At 36.9% G+C, this 20,045-nt stretch overlaps 1 protein-coding gene across 3 annotated transcripts in view; it reads right to left on the bottom strand.

Moving 5' to 3' along the window:
* Nucleotides 1-16,260: 16,260 nt before the first annotated feature.
* Nucleotides 16,261-20,045, bottom strand: part of ZNF566 (zinc finger protein 566) — a 29,851-nt gene continuing 26,066 nt past the window's right edge. For all 3 annotated transcript variants that reach the window (XM_042969057.1, XM_007096838.3, XM_007096837.3), the window contains exon 5: nucleotides 16,261-18,630. In XM_042969057.1, the coding sequence (XP_042824991.1) occupies nucleotides 17,606-18,630 (1,025 nt within the window). In that variant the 3' untranslated portion in view covers nucleotides 16,261-17,605. The remainder of the gene's footprint in view (nucleotides 18,631-20,045) is intronic.

A 20,045-nucleotide genomic window follows, 5' to 3' on the forward strand; every position in this document is an offset into this window, starting at 1 on the left:
ATGCATAAATGTGACTCTCCCTACCGCCCGCTCGATGGCACTGTGTGTCTATCTTTGGAGTGGTTCTGGGTACGACTTTTTCATTGGGTGTGGCTGGTTTGTGTTTGTGAAGTGCTACTTCGAGGACCGGAATGTGGTTTGTGAGGGAGATTTTGACTGGATTGTGTGTCAGACTGTACAGGACTAAGAATGTTGTGTTGGCCTGCGAGGTAATGGGTCTGTGAACGTGTCTGTAATTGACTCTGAACATTTAGGTGGCACGGTTCTGATAGATACGTTTTCCCCAGGCCTTCCCTGCAGACCTTGGATGGGAGTCCCTCAGTGTGTGCCTGATTGTGGCGTGTGTGTGTGTGTGTGTGTGTGTGTGTGTGTGTGCGCGCACGCGCGCGCGCTTCTGGTGTGTTCCTGCGGGACTGTGACGATGTGGAATGATTGGATGAGACCAAAAGCCTCACTCACCTCAATTCTGAAATGAGAAAGAAATGTTGCATTTTCAAGAAGCATCATCTTTACTGAAGCATTTGGTGAAAAAAACTGATTTTTCTGGAAAATTGTGTATTTACATTTAATCACAGGTTTATTATGGAGAATGTAAATAAACCTAGCTTTAAACATAAGATTTCAAAGGAAATTCCTGTCCTGGAATAGTTTATTTGCTCCTTCCCCAGATTTCCAGAATAGGCTGTTCCTCTTAATGTTAAGGGGACTTTGTTGGGAGGATTTAAGAAGGCCCAGACTAAGAAAAAACATCTTGGGGCCAGTTAAGCATCTGACTCTTGACGCAGGTCATGATCTCTCGGTTTGTGAGATGGAGCCCCACATTGGGCTCTGTGCTGACAGTGCTGAGCCTGCTTGGGATTCTCTGTCTCTTCCTCTCTCTCTCTGCCCCTCCTCTGCTCATGCTTGATCTCTCTCAAAAATAAATGTTAAAAGAAAAAAACATCTTTACCTAAAAGAGAAGCACTATGGCTAGAGCAGACAACCCAGGATTAGGGAGTCAAATATCTTGGGTTCTAGATCAGACACTCTTCTCTTTGTTGAAGGAAGGCAAGAAACTTAAGACTCAAAGCATTCATTCATGCTGACATTACTAATTCAAATGTAATGTTACAAGGTTTTATTCTTACCTTTTATATTTGTTTTTTTCCTCTAATAATCTCTCTCTAGAAATCCTGGTTCCTAGTAATATTAACATATTTATATAGTTGCAGTAGTCTAGAATGGCCATAAGAGTTTTTAATTGTGATGCCAATATTATTACTAAAAATAAAACTAGTAAATAAAATTTTAGATTGTAGTTATTCTAAAGCAGGGGTTGACAAATTACAAATCTGGCCTGCCACGTATATAGCTAGTGAGTAAAGAATAATATCTACCTTTAAAATGGTTTTAAAAAATCGGAAGAAGAATATTTTGTGACGTGTAAAAAATCATGCATTTCAAACTTCAGTGTCTATGAATAGTTTTACTGGAACATAGCCATGTTCATTTATTCATTGTCTATGGCTGCATTTAAGCTACAAGGGCAGGATTGAGTAGTTATGCTGACTGAATGGCTTGCAGAGCTTAAAATACAGTCAATTCCCATTATTCACAGTAGTTCTATAAAGTTATTGCAAACACTGAATTAGCAAACCATTTCTCCTAAAGGAAATACGGGGTTTCCTGCAAGTATCAGATGACATTTTCTTCAACCAACCAATACATACCTTGTTTTATGTGCTTCAACACATAAATAGAAAATTTGTGTTTTCTTGTGAGCCTAGAAGATAAATCCAACTTACCTTATGAAAGAATTTTCCTATTTTTCTGTTCAGGAAACCAGCTGCTTTTTTTTTCTTTAACATTTATTTATTTATTTATTTATTTATTTATTTATTTATTTATTTATTTTTTGAGGCACAGAGAGAGAGAGAGCACAAGTGGGGTACAGGCAGAGAGAGAGGGAGACACAGAATCCAAAGCAGACTCCAGGTTCTGAGCTGTCAGCACAGAGCCCAACGCAGGGCCTCAAACCCACGAACTGTGAGATCATGACCTGAGCCGAAATAAGATGCTTAACTGAGCCACCCAGTTGCCCCTAGGAAACCAGCTGCTTTCTTACCTGTGTTTCTCCTCTGATGGAGGTATACCAATATGAATAAAAAATAATTTGATACCTCTGCTCTTATAAGGACCAGCTATTTTTCCTCTGATAAAACTGATTTCTCAGCCTAAGTACCATTCCTGGCCAAGTGATTCATAAACAAACACGTAATCTCAATCTACTCAGGAATATGAGTGCAGAGTAAAGTTCTGTATATATGTAATCAGGCATGGGTGGTATGATGTCACTGAGGAAGATAGAAAATTCTTTAGCTTGGGACTGGGGATTTTAGGTTGATGGTGGTGGATTTCAGCAATTGATTTCTGAGCTAACATAGCATACTGTCCATTTAGAGCTATTTAAATCATCCTCCCTTCTTTGGAGATTCACTGGAGAGGGCTGACAACTGGCCATACTTTGTGTTCAATCATAAATATTGTTACCACTCTGCTTCCCATATATTTTAATACTAAGAGAAACAAACCACATTTCTTATCTTATAGATGAGGTTTGTGATCAAAATTCCTGTGTCCCTCCAAGAGGTGCAGGTACCCAATCAAGACTGAAAGAGCCACATTCAGGAACATAATGAGGTGTGTGTGATGGGTACAATCTCTGTCTTCTTTATAACTAAATTATCAATAGGTTTTGGTTGAAACATATATTTAAAAAAACAACAACTTGGCTTAGGAAACCCTAAAGCAAGCCTTCAAATTCATTGTTTTTTGTTTTTATTCTCTTAGAACACTTCTGCACATTTTCTTTCTATCCTCTATTTAATTCTTTGTGAAGTGCCTCCTTTGTTAAAATGGTAGCTTTGAAGAGGTACTTATGCATTGTAACTTGGTGGAATAGAAAACACTTAAAGCCACTCAAAAGAAACTTTATAGGAATGTCACATAGACAGATTTCAGAAATGTGGTATTGCTAAATTCCATCTTTCCTCCTGTTACTCTTCTGTGATAATAATTTGGGGTTCTCCTTGTCACAATCTATACAAATTCAGAAATTCTGAACTGGGAATTGAAAGGATTTTTTTTTTTTTTAATGTCATAATCTACATGAGGGAAGAGGGCTGGTAGCAGTCCTTTGTCATTTAGCTCCCGTTGGCTTGCATTCATTATCAAACATTTAATGTTTATGAAAGATCTATCCCTACGTGCAAAGGTGTTTTTTATTAGTTTGGAAACACTGAGCTTGTGTTTATTCATTTTTTTATTAAAAAAATTATTTTTAATGTTTATTTATTTTTGAAAGAGGGAGAGACAGGGCGTGAGCAGGGCAGAGACAGAGGGAGACACAGATCCAAAGCAGGCTCCAGGCTCTGAGCTGTCAGCACAGAACCCTACTACGTGGGACTCGAACTCATGAACAACAAAATCATGACCTGAGCTGAAGTCAGATGCTTAACCCACTGTGTCACCCAGGCGCCCTGCAGCCACTTTAAAAAACAGTCTGGAAGTCCCCCACACTGTTAAAGGTATAAAACGTATAACTCAGCAATTTCACTCTTAGCTATATATGCCCAAGAGAAAGAGAAATATGTGTCCACAGAAACATTTCATGAATGTTCAGAGCAACATTAATAACCATAGCCAAAAAGTGGAAATGACCTAGATGTCCAGCAACAAATGCATGGATAAATTAAGCATGGTATATCCATACAACAGGGTATTTATTATTCAGCCATAAAAAGGATGAAGTACTGACACATACAAGGGATGAGCCTTGAAAACATGCTATGTGAAAGAAACCAGACACAAAAGACAACATATTATATAATTACATTTATATTAAATGTATAGAACAGGCGAATTCATAAAGACAGAAAATAGGTAAATGGTTGCCTAGTGTTGGAAGGTATGGGGAAAACAATCCCAAGTAGTTAAAGAACTGTCTTTGAAGTCTCAAAAAAAAGGTAGGTGTAAACATAGAATACAGTAGTAAATATGGTATAAACATAGGATATAATAGTACTTCCTTATCTGTGGGGGGGGTATACTTCCAAGACCCTTCCCAGTGGATACCTAAACCTACAGATAGTACCAAATCCTATGTAGACTATGTTTTTTTCTATACAGACATAGTTATGATAAAATGTAATTTATACATTAGACTCAGTAAGAGATTAACAATAACAACTAATAATAAAATAGAACAATTAGAACAATATACTCTAATAAAAGTTATATGAACGTGGTCTCTCTCAAAATATCTATTATACTGTACTCACCCTTCTTGTGATGGTGTGAAATGATAAAATCTCTACATGAGGAGATGCAGTAAGGTGACTGACATAGGCATTATGATGCAGTGTCTGGCTAACACTGACCTTCTGACCATACATCAGGAGGAGGATCATCTACTTCTGGACCACAGTTGACCACAGATGACTGAAACCATGGAAAGCAAAACTGTGGATAAGGGGGGGGGGGACTACTTTATCATAGAATAGTTGAAATGAATGGACTGTATTAAACAATAATATGGATGCACCCTGGCAATCTAATGTTAAAAGAAAAAAATTTATATTCCTTAAGGTTCTATGGAACATGAAACCCATTTCATAAAGTGAAATTTAACAAGAAAATAAAAATAGATTAAAGTAATCTTATCCTAGAGTTCTTAAGTTCCCAAATCATAAATTCTTCTAAAATAAGGAATTTTAATAATTTAAACTTTATGGATTATAAGGGAATATGATTTATCACTGTAGATTCCATATACAACTGATTATACTATAAGAACCTGAGCTAAATGGATTTTTCCAAAGGAAATTTAAACTGCATGATAGTATGCAACAACAGAATTAAGTTCCTTGTATTCCTTATTATGGATTCTTTACAATTTCTACTTACGTGACCATGTTAAAAGTTAGAAAGTTTATGAAAATAGTCTATTTCACTTTTAATGTTAATTTTTCTCCCTAAATTTTGACGTGAGGTAGTTTGAAGCCAACCTGGAATAGTGATGCTTAATGAGATTATAAATTTTGACCATGACCAAAAGGAATATTCATTAAAATAGTAGTATGTGTATCTCAAATATCACAATCTATGGGAGAAGCAAATACAATTTAATTTACTCTTACCTCTGAGATGGTTTTATATATATATAAACTACTTTTCAAAAAATGTTTATTTAAAAATTTTTTTTAAGTTTATTTATTTATTTTTGAGAGAGAGACAGAGAGAGTGAGCAGGGGAAGGGCAGAAGAGAGAGAGAGAGAGAGAGAGAGAGAGAGAGAGAGAGAGAGAGAGAGAATCCCAAGCAGGCTCCACGCTGTCAGCACAGAGCCCGATGTGAGGCTCAAACTCACAAACTGAGATCGTGACCTGAGGCCAAAACCAAGAGTTGGACACTTAACCAACTAAGCCACCCAGGCACCCCTACTTATTTATTTATTTTTTAGAGACAGAGATAATCCAAGTGGGGGAAGGGCAGAGAGGGAAACAGAGAATCCCAAGCAGGCTTTGCACTGTTAGTGTGAGGGGCCTCATGCAGCGCTCAAACTCATGAACTCCTGAGATCACTACCTGAGCTGAAATCAAGAGTCAGATGCTTAACCTACTGGGCCCCTCAGAAGCCCCCAGTTTTTTTTAAGTTTATTTATCTATTTTGAGAGAGACAGAAAGAACACCAATGAGGGAAGAGCAGAGAGAGAGGGAGAGAGAGAATCCCAAGCAAGTTTCGTACTGTCAGCACAGAGATTGATGCAGGGTTTGATCTCACAAGTGTTAGGTTATGACCTGAACCAAAATCAAGAGTTGGATGCTCAACTGACTGAGCCACCCAGGCACCCGAGCATCTTTTTTATTCACAGCTCAACCCTGAATTCTTTCCATTCATTTTTTAAAAATGTTTTATTCATTTTTGAGACAGAGAGAGACAGAGTGTGAGCAGGGGAGGAGCAGAGAGAGAGGGAGACACAGAATCTGAAGCAGGCTCCAGGCTCTGAGCTGTCAGCCCAGAGCCTGACGTGGGGCTCGAACTCACAAACCATGAGATCATGACCTGAGCCGAAGTTGGACGCTCAGCCTACTGAGCCACCCAGGTGCCCCTCTTTCCATTCATTTGAAAACCAAAGAGATAAAATTTTGTGACCCTGATTTAGGAAACATTTTTCAGGCAGGATGCAAAAAGCATGAACTGTGAAAGAAGGAAAATAATTTGGATTTTATCAAAACTAAAACATTTTGATCCAGATGGCCAACCGACACATGAAAAAATGTTCAACTTCACTCATCATCAGGGAAATACAAATCAAAACCACAATGAGGAGTGCCTGGGTGGCTCAGTCAGTTAAGCATCTGACTTCAGCTCAGGTCATGATCTCACAGCTTGTGAGTTCAAGCCCCGCATCGGGTTCTGTGCTGACAGCTCGGAGACTGGAGCCTGCTTTGGATTCTGTGTCTCCCTCTCTCTCTCTGCCCCTCCCCTGCTCACACTCTGTCTGTCTCTCTCTCTCAAAAAACAAATAAACATTAAAAAAAAACTAAAAAAAAAAAAACAAATCAAAACCACAATGAGATACCACCTTACACCTGTCAGAATGGCTAACATTAACAACTCAGGCAAAAACAGATGTTGGTGAGGATGTGGAGAAAGAGGATCTCTTTTGCATTGTTGGTGGGAATGCAAGCTGGTGCAGCCACTCTGGAAAACAGTATGGAGGCTCCTCAAAAAACTAAAAATAGAACTACCCTACGACCCAGCAATTGCACTACTAGGCATTTATCCAAGGGATACAGGTATGATGTTTCGAAGGGGCACATGCACCCCAATGTTTATAGCAGCACTATCAACAATAGCCAAAGTGTGGAAAGAGCCCAAATGTCCATTGATGGATGAACGGATAAAGAAGATGTGGTATATATATACAATGGAGTATCATTCGGCAATCAAAAAGAATGAAATCTTGCCATTTGTAACTACATGGATGGAACTGGAGGGTATTGAAATTAGTAAGTGAAATTAGTCAGAGAAAGACAAAAATCCTATGACTTCACTCCTATGACGACTTTAAGAGACAAAACAGATGAACATAAGGGAAGGGAAACAAAAATAATATAAAAACAGGGAGGGGGACAAAACATAAGAGACTCATAAATATGGAGAACAAACTGATGGTTACTGGAGGGGGTGTGGGAGAGGGGTTGGGCTAAATGGGTAAGGGACATTAAGGAATCTACTTCTGAAATCATTGTTGTACTATATGCTAACTAATTTGGATGTAAATTTTTAAAAAACACAAAAAACAAAACTAAAACATTTTGGAGCACCTGGGTGGCTCAGTCAGTTAAGCATCTGACTCTTGATTTCAGCTCAGGTCATGATCTCTCAGTTGGTGGGTTCAAGCCCACCACTCTCAGGCTCTGCTGAGAGTGCGGAGCCTGCTTGGGATTCTTTCTCTACCCCTCTCTGCCCCTCCCCTACTCAAGCTTGCACACTCTTTCTCTCAAAATAAATGAATAAACTTAAAAAAAAAAAAAAACTAAAACCTTTTGCTTTTCAAAAACCACTGTTAAGAAAATGAAAAGGCAAAGCATAGATTGGCAGAAAATATTTGCAACACATATACCTAATAAAGGAGTTATATGTTGAATAAACAAATAATTCTTTTTCTAATTTTAATTATTATTTTTTAAAATTTACATCCAAATTAGTTAGCCTTTAGTGCAACAGCGATTTCAGGAGTAGATTCTATGTATATGTATATATATGTACTTCGGAATACAAGCATGTTTCCAGAACGAATTATGCTCGCAAACCAAGGTTTTACTGTATTTGAAGTGATGGAAATGTTTTATATCATGATTGTGGTAACAATTACATGATTGTATACACTTGTCAAAACTCGTAAAATTGTACATTTAAATATTGGTGAATTTTATTGGGTGTAAATTTTACCTCAATAAAGCTGGGTAAACAAAAAACAAAAGGAGTAACAAAGATTCCAGAAAAATAATGACTGCAGCAACACAAGTTTTGAATCATAAGATGGAGCAATCAGATAGCAAAACCAAAAACCTGTTGACAACATTTAAGCAGAACCCCAGTACCTCAGAATGTGACTATATTTGGAGGTGGGGCCTTTAAAGAGGTAATAAAATTAGAATGATGGGATTTGGGTGGCACATAACCCAAGGAGAGACGCCTCCGGAAAAGACTGGTTGACATCCTGATGTTGGACTAACAGCCTCCAGAACCAGGAGAAAATAAATTTCTATTACTTAAGCCATCCAATCTGTTATGACATTCTAACAAACCCATACAGATAAACCCCCAAACAATACAGAGAAAGACAGATACCATATGGTTTCACTCTTATGTGGATCCTGAGAAACTTAACAGAAACCCATGGGGGAGGGGAAGGAAAAAAAAAAAAAAGAGGTTAGAGTGGGAGAGAGCCAAAGCATAAGAGACTCTTAAAAACTGAGAACAAACTGAGGGTTGATGGGGGGTGGGAGGGAGGGTGGGGGATGGGTATTGAGGAGGGCACCTTTTGGGATGAGCACTGGGTGTTGTATGGAAACCAATTTGACAATAAATTTCATATATTGGAAAAAAAAAAAAAAGATAAACCCCCAAACATAAGCAAATGGGGGAAAAATAAAAAACAACACATTACCCTGTATGGTGAATCTGTGACTAAAGGAGAGATCAAAATAAATTACTAGAATCTTATCACAGAGAGGCAAAGGAATAAAAAACAATATAGGAATTATGGGGAGAAATGTAAAAAAAAAAAAAACCAAACATTGACTCTTGAAAAAAATTTTTTAATGTTTATTTATTTTTGAGAGACAGAAAGAGTGAGAGTTGGGGAGGGGCAGAGAAAGAGGGAGACACAATCCAAAGCAGGCTCTAGGCTCTGAGCTATCAGCACAGAGCCAGATGTGGGGTTTGAATTCAAGGACCATGAGATCATGACCTGAGACGAAGTCGGATACTTAACTGACTGAGCCACCCAGGCACCCCAAACATTGACTATTTAAAATAGTAATGTCCTTGGGGCGCCTGGGTGGCTCAGTCGGTTAAGCGTCCGACTTCAGCTCAGGTCACGATCTCACGGTCCGTGAGTTCGAGCCCCACGTCGGGCTCTGGGCTGATGGCTCAGAGCCTGGAGCCTGCTTCTGGTTCTGTGTCTCCCTCTCTCTCTGCCCCTCCCCTGTTCATGCTCTGTCTCTGTCTCAAAAATAAATAAACGTTAAAAAAAAAATTAAAAAAAAATAAAATAGTAATGTCCATCAGGTTAAAAAAAAAGATAATAAAAATATAAAGAACAATAATTTACACTGGGAGGTGGGTGGATAAATGTAGCTAAAGTGCCCTAAGTAATTTCTATTGGTACAGGAATGAGTAAAGATGTGAACTGTTTTGGACCTTAATAGGTTTTAGTATGTATGGTATTTTCTGAGGTAATACTTAGAAAGGCTTAGAAATAGTATATAGAATTTCCAAACTAGTAGAGGTAAGAAAGAAAATGGTAATTTTTTTAAATCCTGAAGAAAACCAGGAAGAAAGGAACATAGAACTGGCAAGATCAACTGAAAAGCACAAATGAGGATGGCAGATTTATAGCCAAATAGATTAGTAATTACACCGAATAAAAATGGACCTAGTACTCTATTTGAAACACAAATAGATTGTCAGGTTGGATTAAAATATTTTATATTGTGTTTACAAAGCACATCTATAGTTAAGGACACAAAAAGATTAAAATTAAACATGGGAAAATTACATCATGTAGACAATAAACAAGAAAGTTCATGTAATTGTACTATTAGCACACAATAGAAATTTTAAGACAGGATGCATTATTAGACATGCCTTTCTTGAAGCTCTTATAATTACCTTGTCTGAGGTAGTTATCTTGCAAGTGTTACTTTTTCATGCTCCTCTCCCCTTATATTCATACCATAAACTATAAGCAAGTTTCAGCATACTCTGAAAGAACAATTATAAAGTCAAGCCTAAATATCAAGAACATCACCAAATTTTGACACTTTGATGAAGAATAATGTAGAGAATAAATGAAGGGATGTTTTCACCAGTGGACATAACAGTGATTCTAATAAAATGTAAAGTGAGACTATAACTTGGCTATATGGAGTTCCTCATGACCATGGGCAGCAGACCAAAGGCTGGGGTGAGAGGAAGGGTTAATGTCTGCTGGGCTGATTGATCCTGGCTACCAAGGGATGTGAAACTTCCAAATGAAACATGAATAATACTCAAAGATTTCCTAGGGTCAACTCTTATCCCTATCATTTCCAGTTGTAAAAACAAGCAAATAAACACCCCCCCCCCCTCCAAACCAGAAAACCTATAAAGAAAACTATAACCAACAAAGATTCTGATCTTTAATGAAAGGTTTGGATAACTTTAACCATAAAAACTTCCCAGTTTGCTAATTAAAAGGGAATGTGTCACAACTATTATTTACAGAAAGGAAGGCTGGAACATCTACCTAATTTATATATAGTTAGATATTATTATTACATTCCTTCTTTCCTCTTAAAAATTTGTTTTAAGGTTTATTCATTTTTCAGAGACAGAGAGAGGCAAAGTGTGAGCGGGGGAAGGACAGAGAGAAAGGTAGACACAGAATCTGAAGCAGGCTCCAGGCTCCCAGCAGTCAGCACAGAGCCCTTTTATGTAGGTTGTTACAACTTAGAAAAAAGGTTACAGAATGTCTACACAGGATCCTGACAGAGAGAAGGTATAAACATTACCCAACACAATTTTGGTTGAATGAGGAATGGCTCATGAATAAATGAGGAATGAGTAATGTTATTTTAGATGAGGTTTTAATGCTCAGTTACAGGAAGAATGAGGTATATTGATGGGATGCCATCTTGTGAACACTGGTCATTCATTTGGCTGTACAGTATTTGTGCACCCTTGCTATGATGGTTAACACCCATCTTTAAGAAGCCGAGGCTGATTCTCACTAAACTGAAAATGCATCTTAGTCTCTCCAGCAGCTAATGTACAAGGATGGAACATAGGCTTCAGCACTCCAACACACCCATCTCAGGGGTGCCTGGGTGGCTTCATCAGTTAAGCAACCAACTTCAGCTAGGGACATGATCTCATGGTTCGTGAGTTTGAGCCCTGTGATGGGCTCTGTGCTGACAGCTCAGAGCCTGGAGCCTGCTTCAGATTCTGTGTCTCCCTCTCACTCCCCTCCCCCCCCCCCACTTGTGCTCTGTTGCTCTCTCGAAAATAAAAAACAAAAAACAAAAAACACCCATCTCAGAACAGCAAGGTGATGATATAAAGGAAAAAGGATGGGAGATTCCATCTGGGTGATGGGTAACCCCATGTACACAGGTGGCACTCGCAGGAACATCCAGAGTCCATGTTGTCAGTAGTGTAAGCTGGCAATTCTGTCCAGCAGCAGCAGCAGCAGCAGCAGCAGGAATGACCTCACGAGTTCTGTGTCATCATGTGCAGCAATGTTCTTGGTTCTGTATCTTTGTTCCTTAGCACTCTAAGATTTTCTATGAGCCACTCAATATTCTTTGAATGAATTTCTTATCTACTCCATTTTTAAAAAGGTAGAACATATGGACTGTAACCATTGTGTTTCCATTATAATTAGAAATAAAACAAAGATGGCTACAGTAGAAACTTCTGTGGGTGATAATTAATTTTCTACACTTGATTTCTGGACTGAGAAACAGACTTTTTGTTAGGGATGCTTTACTGAAAGAGGCAGCTCGAAACTGCACATCCTAATACTTCACTTAAACTTAGGTATTGGGAGACATAACAAGCAGAGGACTGGGCCTGTAGAGTAGTTACAGAGAATCATAGTCTGACCCAGGGAACATGAGAAATTCAGGGTCAAATGGGGGGGGGGGGGGATATTCATGTGTTTTAACACATTTCACCAAAGCAATAAATCATTTATGACACACAAATAAGAGTAGAGATGAAAACAACAAACAGAAATTAATCTGAAAAAACCAACCCTTCAGTCTGTTAAAATGGGGAAAATACAGTGAAAAAAAAATTCTTGCCCAACAGCCACTGTCCTCATGTCTACAACATGAAAAAAGGTGAAATAGGTATACTGAGATATCCCTTTATATGCAGATTATCAAAGATCAAAAGAATCTATCATTTTATAATCAATACCTAATAAAAGATACTAAATTTCAGATTATTACTAGCATATTTTAAGTATTGTGAAACATTACATCATGAAGATATTAGAGTGTAAAGAGATAAAAAGTTGTCAAAGACATTTTGAGACATACCTGTATTAATGAATATCCATTCAAAGTCAATTCAATGTGAATTCATTTTGAAATACTCTATTTAAATTGAATAAAATTTAAAATATAACCCTTATTAGTCTTTTTATTGGAACTGGATAAAATAATTTAAAATCTAATAAGCATTTGTTTTTGTTTTTTTCATTAAAAAAATTTTTTTTAAGTTTACTTATTTTGAGAGAGAGAAAGAAGCAAGCATGGTAGGGGCAGAGACAGAGAGAATCCCAAGCAGGCTCTGCACTGTCAGCGCAGAGCCGGATGAGGGACTCCAACACAAACTGCGAGGTCATGACCTGATTTGAAGTCGGACACTCAACTGACTGAGCCACCCAGGTGCCCCCTTTTTTTCTTAAATGTTTAACGTTTATTTAATTTTGAGAGAGAGAGAGACAGAGGGTGAGCGGGGGAAGGGACAGAGAGACAGGGAGACACAGAATCCAAAGCAGGCTCCAGGCTCTGAGTTGTCAGCACAGAGCCTGATGCAGGGCTTGAACTCACCAACTGCGAGATCATGACCTGAGCTGAAGTTGGACGTTTAACTGACTGAGCCACTCAGGCACCCTGTCTTTATTTCTAAATAAAAATTATATATTAACAATATACATATCTCTATTTCCAAGTAATAAGTTACTAAAAAGTATAAGTCAAAGATTGCTGGAAAATAGAGCACAGAAATAGATTTGAGAATATGAGCATTTAATATATGAGTATTTTAATACAGTAGGAGAAAGATGAATATTTCAATTATTGGTTCTGGCATAATTGGTCTTATTTCTGAATGGAAACAAAACCAACATCCTGTATTACACCATATACAATAATGAATCCCAGATGGATTAAAATGGTAAAGTCTGTGTGTGTATACACACCCACGTATGTGAAAAACTGCACTCTGTCCCTTTATCCTCTTCCCTCTGAAAGTTTCTATAAGTAATACCTTCCTAAGAAACAGAAAATATTGGAAATGGTTTGGAAAACCTATTTTACAGAAATAAAATAGACAAAAATATAAAATGTTTATTGAAGCATTAATTTTATTATTTTTTAAAAGTTTTTTAAAGTTTATTTTGAGGGGCGCCTGGGTGGCTCAGTCAGTTAAGTGTCTGACTCTTGGTTTCAGCTCAGTTCATGATCTCATAGTTCATGGGTTCGAGCCCCACATTGGGCTCCATGCTGTCAGTTCAGAGCCTGCTTGGGAGCCTCTCTCTCCCTCTCTCTCTGGCCCTCCCTGCTTGTACTCTCTCAAAATAAATAAACTTAAAAAAAAAAAAAAAGTTTGAGAGAGAGCGCACACGCAGGGGAGGGGCAGAGAGAGAGAAAGAGAGAGAGAGAGAGAGAGAGAGAGAGAGAGAGAGAGAGAGAGAGAGAGAGAGAGAATGAATCCCAAGCAGGATCCACGCTGTCAGTGTAGAGACTGACTCAGGGCTCAAACTCACAAACCATGAGATCATGACCTGAGCCAAAAACAAGAGTCAGACGCTTAACTGACTGAGCCATCCAGGTGCCCTGAATGAAGCACTGCTTTCAAACAGCAGAGAGGAAACAGTCTGAAATATTGCATGAATAGTTGAGTTGGTATTGGTACAAACATACTTGGGTATAAAATATACTGTAACCATTTAAAAAAATAAGTTAAATCATCATTTACTGACTAGGGAAATTCAAATTTTAAAAGGCATGTTTAAACCATCCATATTTTTTGGTAAAAATATACTGATTTGTGTTAACATTTAAACATAAAGAAATATATGGGGGATATACACAAGGTTTGAACATTACTCAGAAGTAAATCAGCAGAGAGGGAGTGAGGAATAGCAAAAGGCATAGCTTTTTTTTTAGTATTGCTTCATTGGTTTGAACGCAAATGCATTACCTCTGAAATTTTATTTCATTTTATTTTTTAAAAGTTTTTATTTCTTTTAGTAATTTCCCTACCCAACGTGGGGCTCGAACTCATAGCCCTGAGGTCAAGAGTCGAATGCTCTTCCCATCGAGCTAGCCAGGCATCCCATTTCCTCTATAATTTTAGATGAAGAACTTAATGAATGACTTAAATGCCTATGTTGCTCATTCCGCTTTTCTTAAGTTGATTATAAAATATTTTACAGGCATAAGCCTGGAACAAAATAACTCAATGTTTAAAAAAAAAACCCTAACCTACTAACATGGGATCTAAGAAAAAAGGAAGTGAGGAATGGAAGAACAGACCTGTAATTTTGGGTATATGGGAATTTCCTTCCAAGAATGGAATCCATCCAATGCAGGAAGCTGCTTGCTGAGCATGAAAATTGAGGCATAGAAAAGATCTATTTCAAAACACTAATCTACCTAAACAAAGCTAAAATGTGGGGCATTTGCTTAACTTCAGGATTCTTAATCTAAGACTTTTAGTAGCCTTCCACACTCTTCCACAATGGCAGAATTAAGTAGTTGCTACAGAAATAGTACGGCTCACAGGGCTAAAATATTTACTATCTGGCCCTTTATGGAAAGTCTGCTAACTTTTCATCTAGGACACAATACAGAATTCCAATGACATGTTTGCTGCTAGTGCAAAAATGTGATGGTCAGGCTATTTTTCCTCTTCATAGGCCACTTAAAAATTTTCAGTTGTATGTGTATATATTTATCAACAATAGGATATTGTTGTTACATATAAAATAGACCCAATTTTTAAATTTGACATGATGCTTAGAATAAAGAAAGAACTGCATGTAGAAAATATGGGGGTGGAATAAGTCTTTTAAAAAAAATCCTTACACTTGGAGTTTAGCTAGTTATCTCTAGAAATATTTTAAATATTAAATATTTAAGGGATTTGCACTATTAAAAACTCCTCCTCCAAGCCTTCTGCACATCCACAGCTTTAGGATCCAGAACAAAAGGAACTTATGGCCTATTTGTGCAGTCAATACATCTTTGGTACTCATGGTGTCTTTAAAGATAAATCTGAGCTACCATTTAAAAATCAAGAGCTATTAGGGCACCTGGGTAGCTCAGTCGGTTGGGTGTCTGACTTTGGCTCAAGTCATGATCTCGCTGTTCATGGGTTCAAGCCCCAAGCCCCAGGCTCACTGCTGTCAGCCTATCAGCATAGAATCCACGTTGGATCCTCGGTCCCCCTTCTCTGCCCCTCCCTCACTTGCACTCTCTCAAAAATAAACATTAAAATAAATAAAAATCAAGAGCTATCACACACTGAAAAAAAAAAAAAAAAAAAAAGATCCATACTCTCGAAAAGTCACAAGAGCTGGCAAAATGAGGCCTGCATTTCCTCACATCAGTTAGTTAGAACTGGGCACTGAGTATCCTCCTTAGCTACTGCTGCAACCAGGTTCATTTGTATTATTTTAATAGGTACCACGGTTTGCTAGTTTCTTTAGTATGCTCACATATATCTTCATGGATACTAAAAATGAGCTTCCGTTTTTAGGTGTCCTAATATTATTCTAACATCAAGGTTATATTTGGGTGGTTATGAGATGTCTACCTCTATATAATAATTCCTTAGATACTTGATAATGTTTTGCCTGAAAAAAATTTTTGGTTTGGTGCTTTATTAGTAGTAATAGCTACTATATCACACTAAATTTCCCCTTTTCTGTGTTTTTATGATTATGAGGCTTCTGAGAGTTCTAATTCTGAGTCAATACCGTATTCATTTTTATTTTCCTAAAAAAATAATTTTGTTTAGGTTTTCAAATATACCAGAAAGCACTGTATTTAACATTTTATTAAATATTTTAAGTAATCTCTACACTCAATGTGGGGCTTGAACTTACAACCTCGAGACCAAGAGTCACATGCTACACCAACTGAGCCAGCCAGGCACTCCTACAATAACATTTTAAATCATTAACTATAAGGTTTCTCTTTGTGTGTGTATTCATTTTTCAAACATAATACTGTTTCTTTTCACATTTTCATTTTTCATCCATGTTGCAAATGGTTTGTCTACATTCTTGTTTTTACATTAGGTATTGCATGATGTAGCAAAAAGGATGCTAGTCTGAATAAAGTCCTTTCCACACATTACTTTCCCCATCAACACCTAGGATAATTTCATGTTTCATAGGAAGTGATGATGGAAAATTTTCTGAATTCATTACCCTGTGTCTTTCTTCAACTATATATCCTGCCTGACGTTCAGCAAGATCTGCAGAAACTGTTTTTCAGCAAATACTACTAATGGCAATGATGAATAAAATAATGACCAACATTCAGCGAATATTTATTATATGACAGGCAGAATTCTAAGCACTTTATGCATCTTAATTTATTTGATCCTCACACAAAATTTTGAGGTAGGTATTATCATTATCCCGTTTTAGTTTCCACTGAGACAAATATGTATAAAAACGTAGAAAAATGGTCAGGAAGCATAAATACTAAACAGATAATGACTATCCTTCAGAAAGGGAAATGGATACAAGGATGATACTCAAAGAGTGTATCTGCCTTATTTGTAATGTTTAAATCTTTTAAAAGGAAAATATGTTCATGCACTATTTCTGCAATTAAAATACATGATATAAAGATATGCCTGTGGAGAATTTCCATTAGGGTACTCTGTGTAATGGCAGAAACTCTGGGAAATGTCTATCAGTAGGAATTTGATAAAATGATATCACACCAACATATGGAAACACCAAGAAGCTATGAAGGGATCTCTATTTACTGTGTGGAAAGTTGTTCGTCAATGTTTTTACAATAAATCCGAAGTTTTGTAAATAACAAAAACAATAAGCCATCTTTGAATAAAGAGGTCACTTATTCCAGGTATTAAAGGTATTTTACAAACTGTGATGGAAACAGGTGGGCTTTATAGTCATATAAATTTAAGATGGGTTAAAATATTAAGAATATAACAAGTATAGACAAATTAGGGGGAAAAACAAAAATGTCAGGATTATATTTCATCATGAATTCTGAGGTTTAAAATAAGGTTAGAAAGGTGTCAAAAGTGCTGTGATTTTCAGTATTTGCTAGCTTGAATTATCTGATGTCAAAAGAAATATAAGCTTTTATTAAAGGACTTCCAAAATATATTCTACTCATAGGGTGTTTCTCCTACATGATTTTTCTCAGGCTGAATAAGCTGGAGTCAACAAATAAGATGTTTCTACATTATTCTATTTAAAGGGATTATTATCAAGACAAATTCTCTAATGTTGAATAATTGAACTGTAATTAAAAGCCTTCCTACAGATTTCAGACCTTCTATGGTTTATCACCAGTACAAATTTTGATGCTGAATAAGTTGTGAGCCATAATTAAATGTCTTCCCACATTCTCTATATTCATAGGGTTTCTCACCAGTATGAATTCTATGATGACTAATAAGTTGTGAACTCTGAGAATAGGCTTTCCCACATATCTTACACTCATAGGGCTTCTCACCAGTATGAATTCTCTGATGTCTAGTAAGATCTGAACCAGAACGAAAAGCCTTTTCACATTCCTTACATTCATAGGGTTTCTCACCTGTATGAATTCTCTGATGTTTGATAAGTTGTGAGCTCTGACTAAAGGCATTGCCACATTCTTTACATTCATAGGGTTTCTCCCCTGTATGAATTCTTTGATGTTGAGTAAAGTTTGAGCCACTACTAAAGGCCTTCCCACATTCTTTACATTCATAGGGCTTTTCACCAGTGTGAATTCTCTGATGTCGAGTGAAGTTTGAGCCACTACTAAAGGCCTTTCCACATTCCTTACATTCGTAGGGTTTCTCACCAGTGTGAATTCTGTGATGTCGAGTAAGGTCTGAACCACAAATAAATGTTTTCCCACATTCCTTACATTCAAAGGGTTTCTTGCCAGTATGAATTTTCTGATGATGACTGAGTCTTGAGGGATGTCTAAAGGCTTTTCCACATTCCTTACATTCATAGGGCTTCTCAATGGTATGAATTATTTGATGTGTAGTAAGCTGTGAGTCATGTCTAAAGGCTTTCCTATATTCCTTAGTTCCACAGTATTTCTCTTTATTATTGATGATTTGCTGTAATGTAAAGGATGGATGCTGACTGAATGTAGGCATGCCTTCATGGGTGAATATCAGTTGACCAAAGTGTCGCTCCTGAGAGCCATGTTGTTTCTCAAACTGGCCATTACATTCCCAATCATCTCTGAAACTAGAGCACTGAAGGTCATGTCTTGTAAGTCTTTCCATTAACTCCCACTGCGCTGACTCTATTTCATAAATCTCCTTCTTCAGAAATAATTTCTTGGTCTCACATCTTGATTCCAGGACTGAAAGAAAATATGAAAGTAATCACTCATATTTTTTGTTTGGGAGAAATAAAACTTCAGTTAAAATGGGAGAATTAAACCAAACTTGAAAAAAAATAGATGAGAATAAGGACAGATCATATAGTAAGATGAGGGCAGTAAATAAGCCAGTGATTTCCAAACATTGCTATTGATCAGAGTTATTTAGGGGAGCTTGCTGAACATACAGAAAACTTAGTCTTATCTCCCTTGTTACAAAATGACTCTAATCATAAATACACATACAAAACTTCAGAGCATATGCACACATACCTGTAAGAGCACCCCACAACATGAACTACAAAATAAGGGAAATGATTACCTACTTAATAGAGTTATTATCAGGATTAAATAAGATAACATTCCCAGGGGTTGGCAAACTATGGCCTGCAGCACTGTAACAATTTTTATAAGTAAAGTTTTATTGGAACATAGCTACACTTATTTGTTTACATATTGTCTATGACTGCTTTTGAGCTACAATGGCAGAAGTGAGTAGATGCAACAGAGACCACATTGACTATAAATTTAAGATATTTATTATCTGGCCTTTTAGGAAAATGGTTTGCCTGTTCCCAGTTAGATCTATGTTGTCCAGTACAGTATCCATGAGCATATGTATCTATTTAAATTTAACATAATTAAGATTATATAAAAATTCAAATTTAATTCAATGGCACTGTAATTTCCAGTGTTCAATAGCCAATTGTGGTTAGTGTTGGAAATTACAGACATAGAACATTTCCACATTACACTGAAAGTTTTATTAGACAGCACTGTCCTCAATTCTGTAACTGGAAACCCAGGGTCTCTTTAACAAATAAGGAAATTGAGAGTGGCAATCCAGATGGCAGGAATGAATAAATCTAGCATGAGTGGCAGACAGTGAGGATTCTTTTGTGGCTAAATATGGAATATGTTTGGAGTTTGATAAAAACACTTTTTGGCTTGGAACTCTGTGATGCTGATCTTAGGAGAAAAGAGGAAAGGACTTAAAAAAGAACATAAACACTATAGTAGTGATGACCAACTGACAGGAAGAGCATTTGTAGGTTTAAAGAGAAGGTAGAGGATATAAAAGCAGTGTTCTGCTATTGAAAAATCAGTTATCAGAATCAGTTGTGAATTTTTGAACACACAGCTAATTACAAGCTTTGTTTTCTTGGGCAAAGTAGTTCATTTTTCTTAGCCCTCAATTCTCTGTCTACTCTTATAATCATTGGGGGAACTGTAAATAATATATGAGAAGTATTTGGCATAAATGTTTAATATGTGGGAGATAATACAAAAGAATTTCTATATTAAAATGGGGATATTAGGCAAGTGCAGTGTTTTGAAGACCACACTATGGGAAAATCTCAAGCCAAAAAAGTGAAAAGTATTCTAGTACCATCTTT

Source organism: Panthera tigris, chromosome E2 (genome assembly GCF_018350195.1).
Source record: "Panthera tigris isolate Pti1 chromosome E2, P.tigris_Pti1_mat1.1, whole genome shotgun sequence".
Taxonomy (NCBI): Eukaryota; Metazoa; Chordata; class Mammalia; order Carnivora; family Felidae; genus Panthera; species Panthera tigris.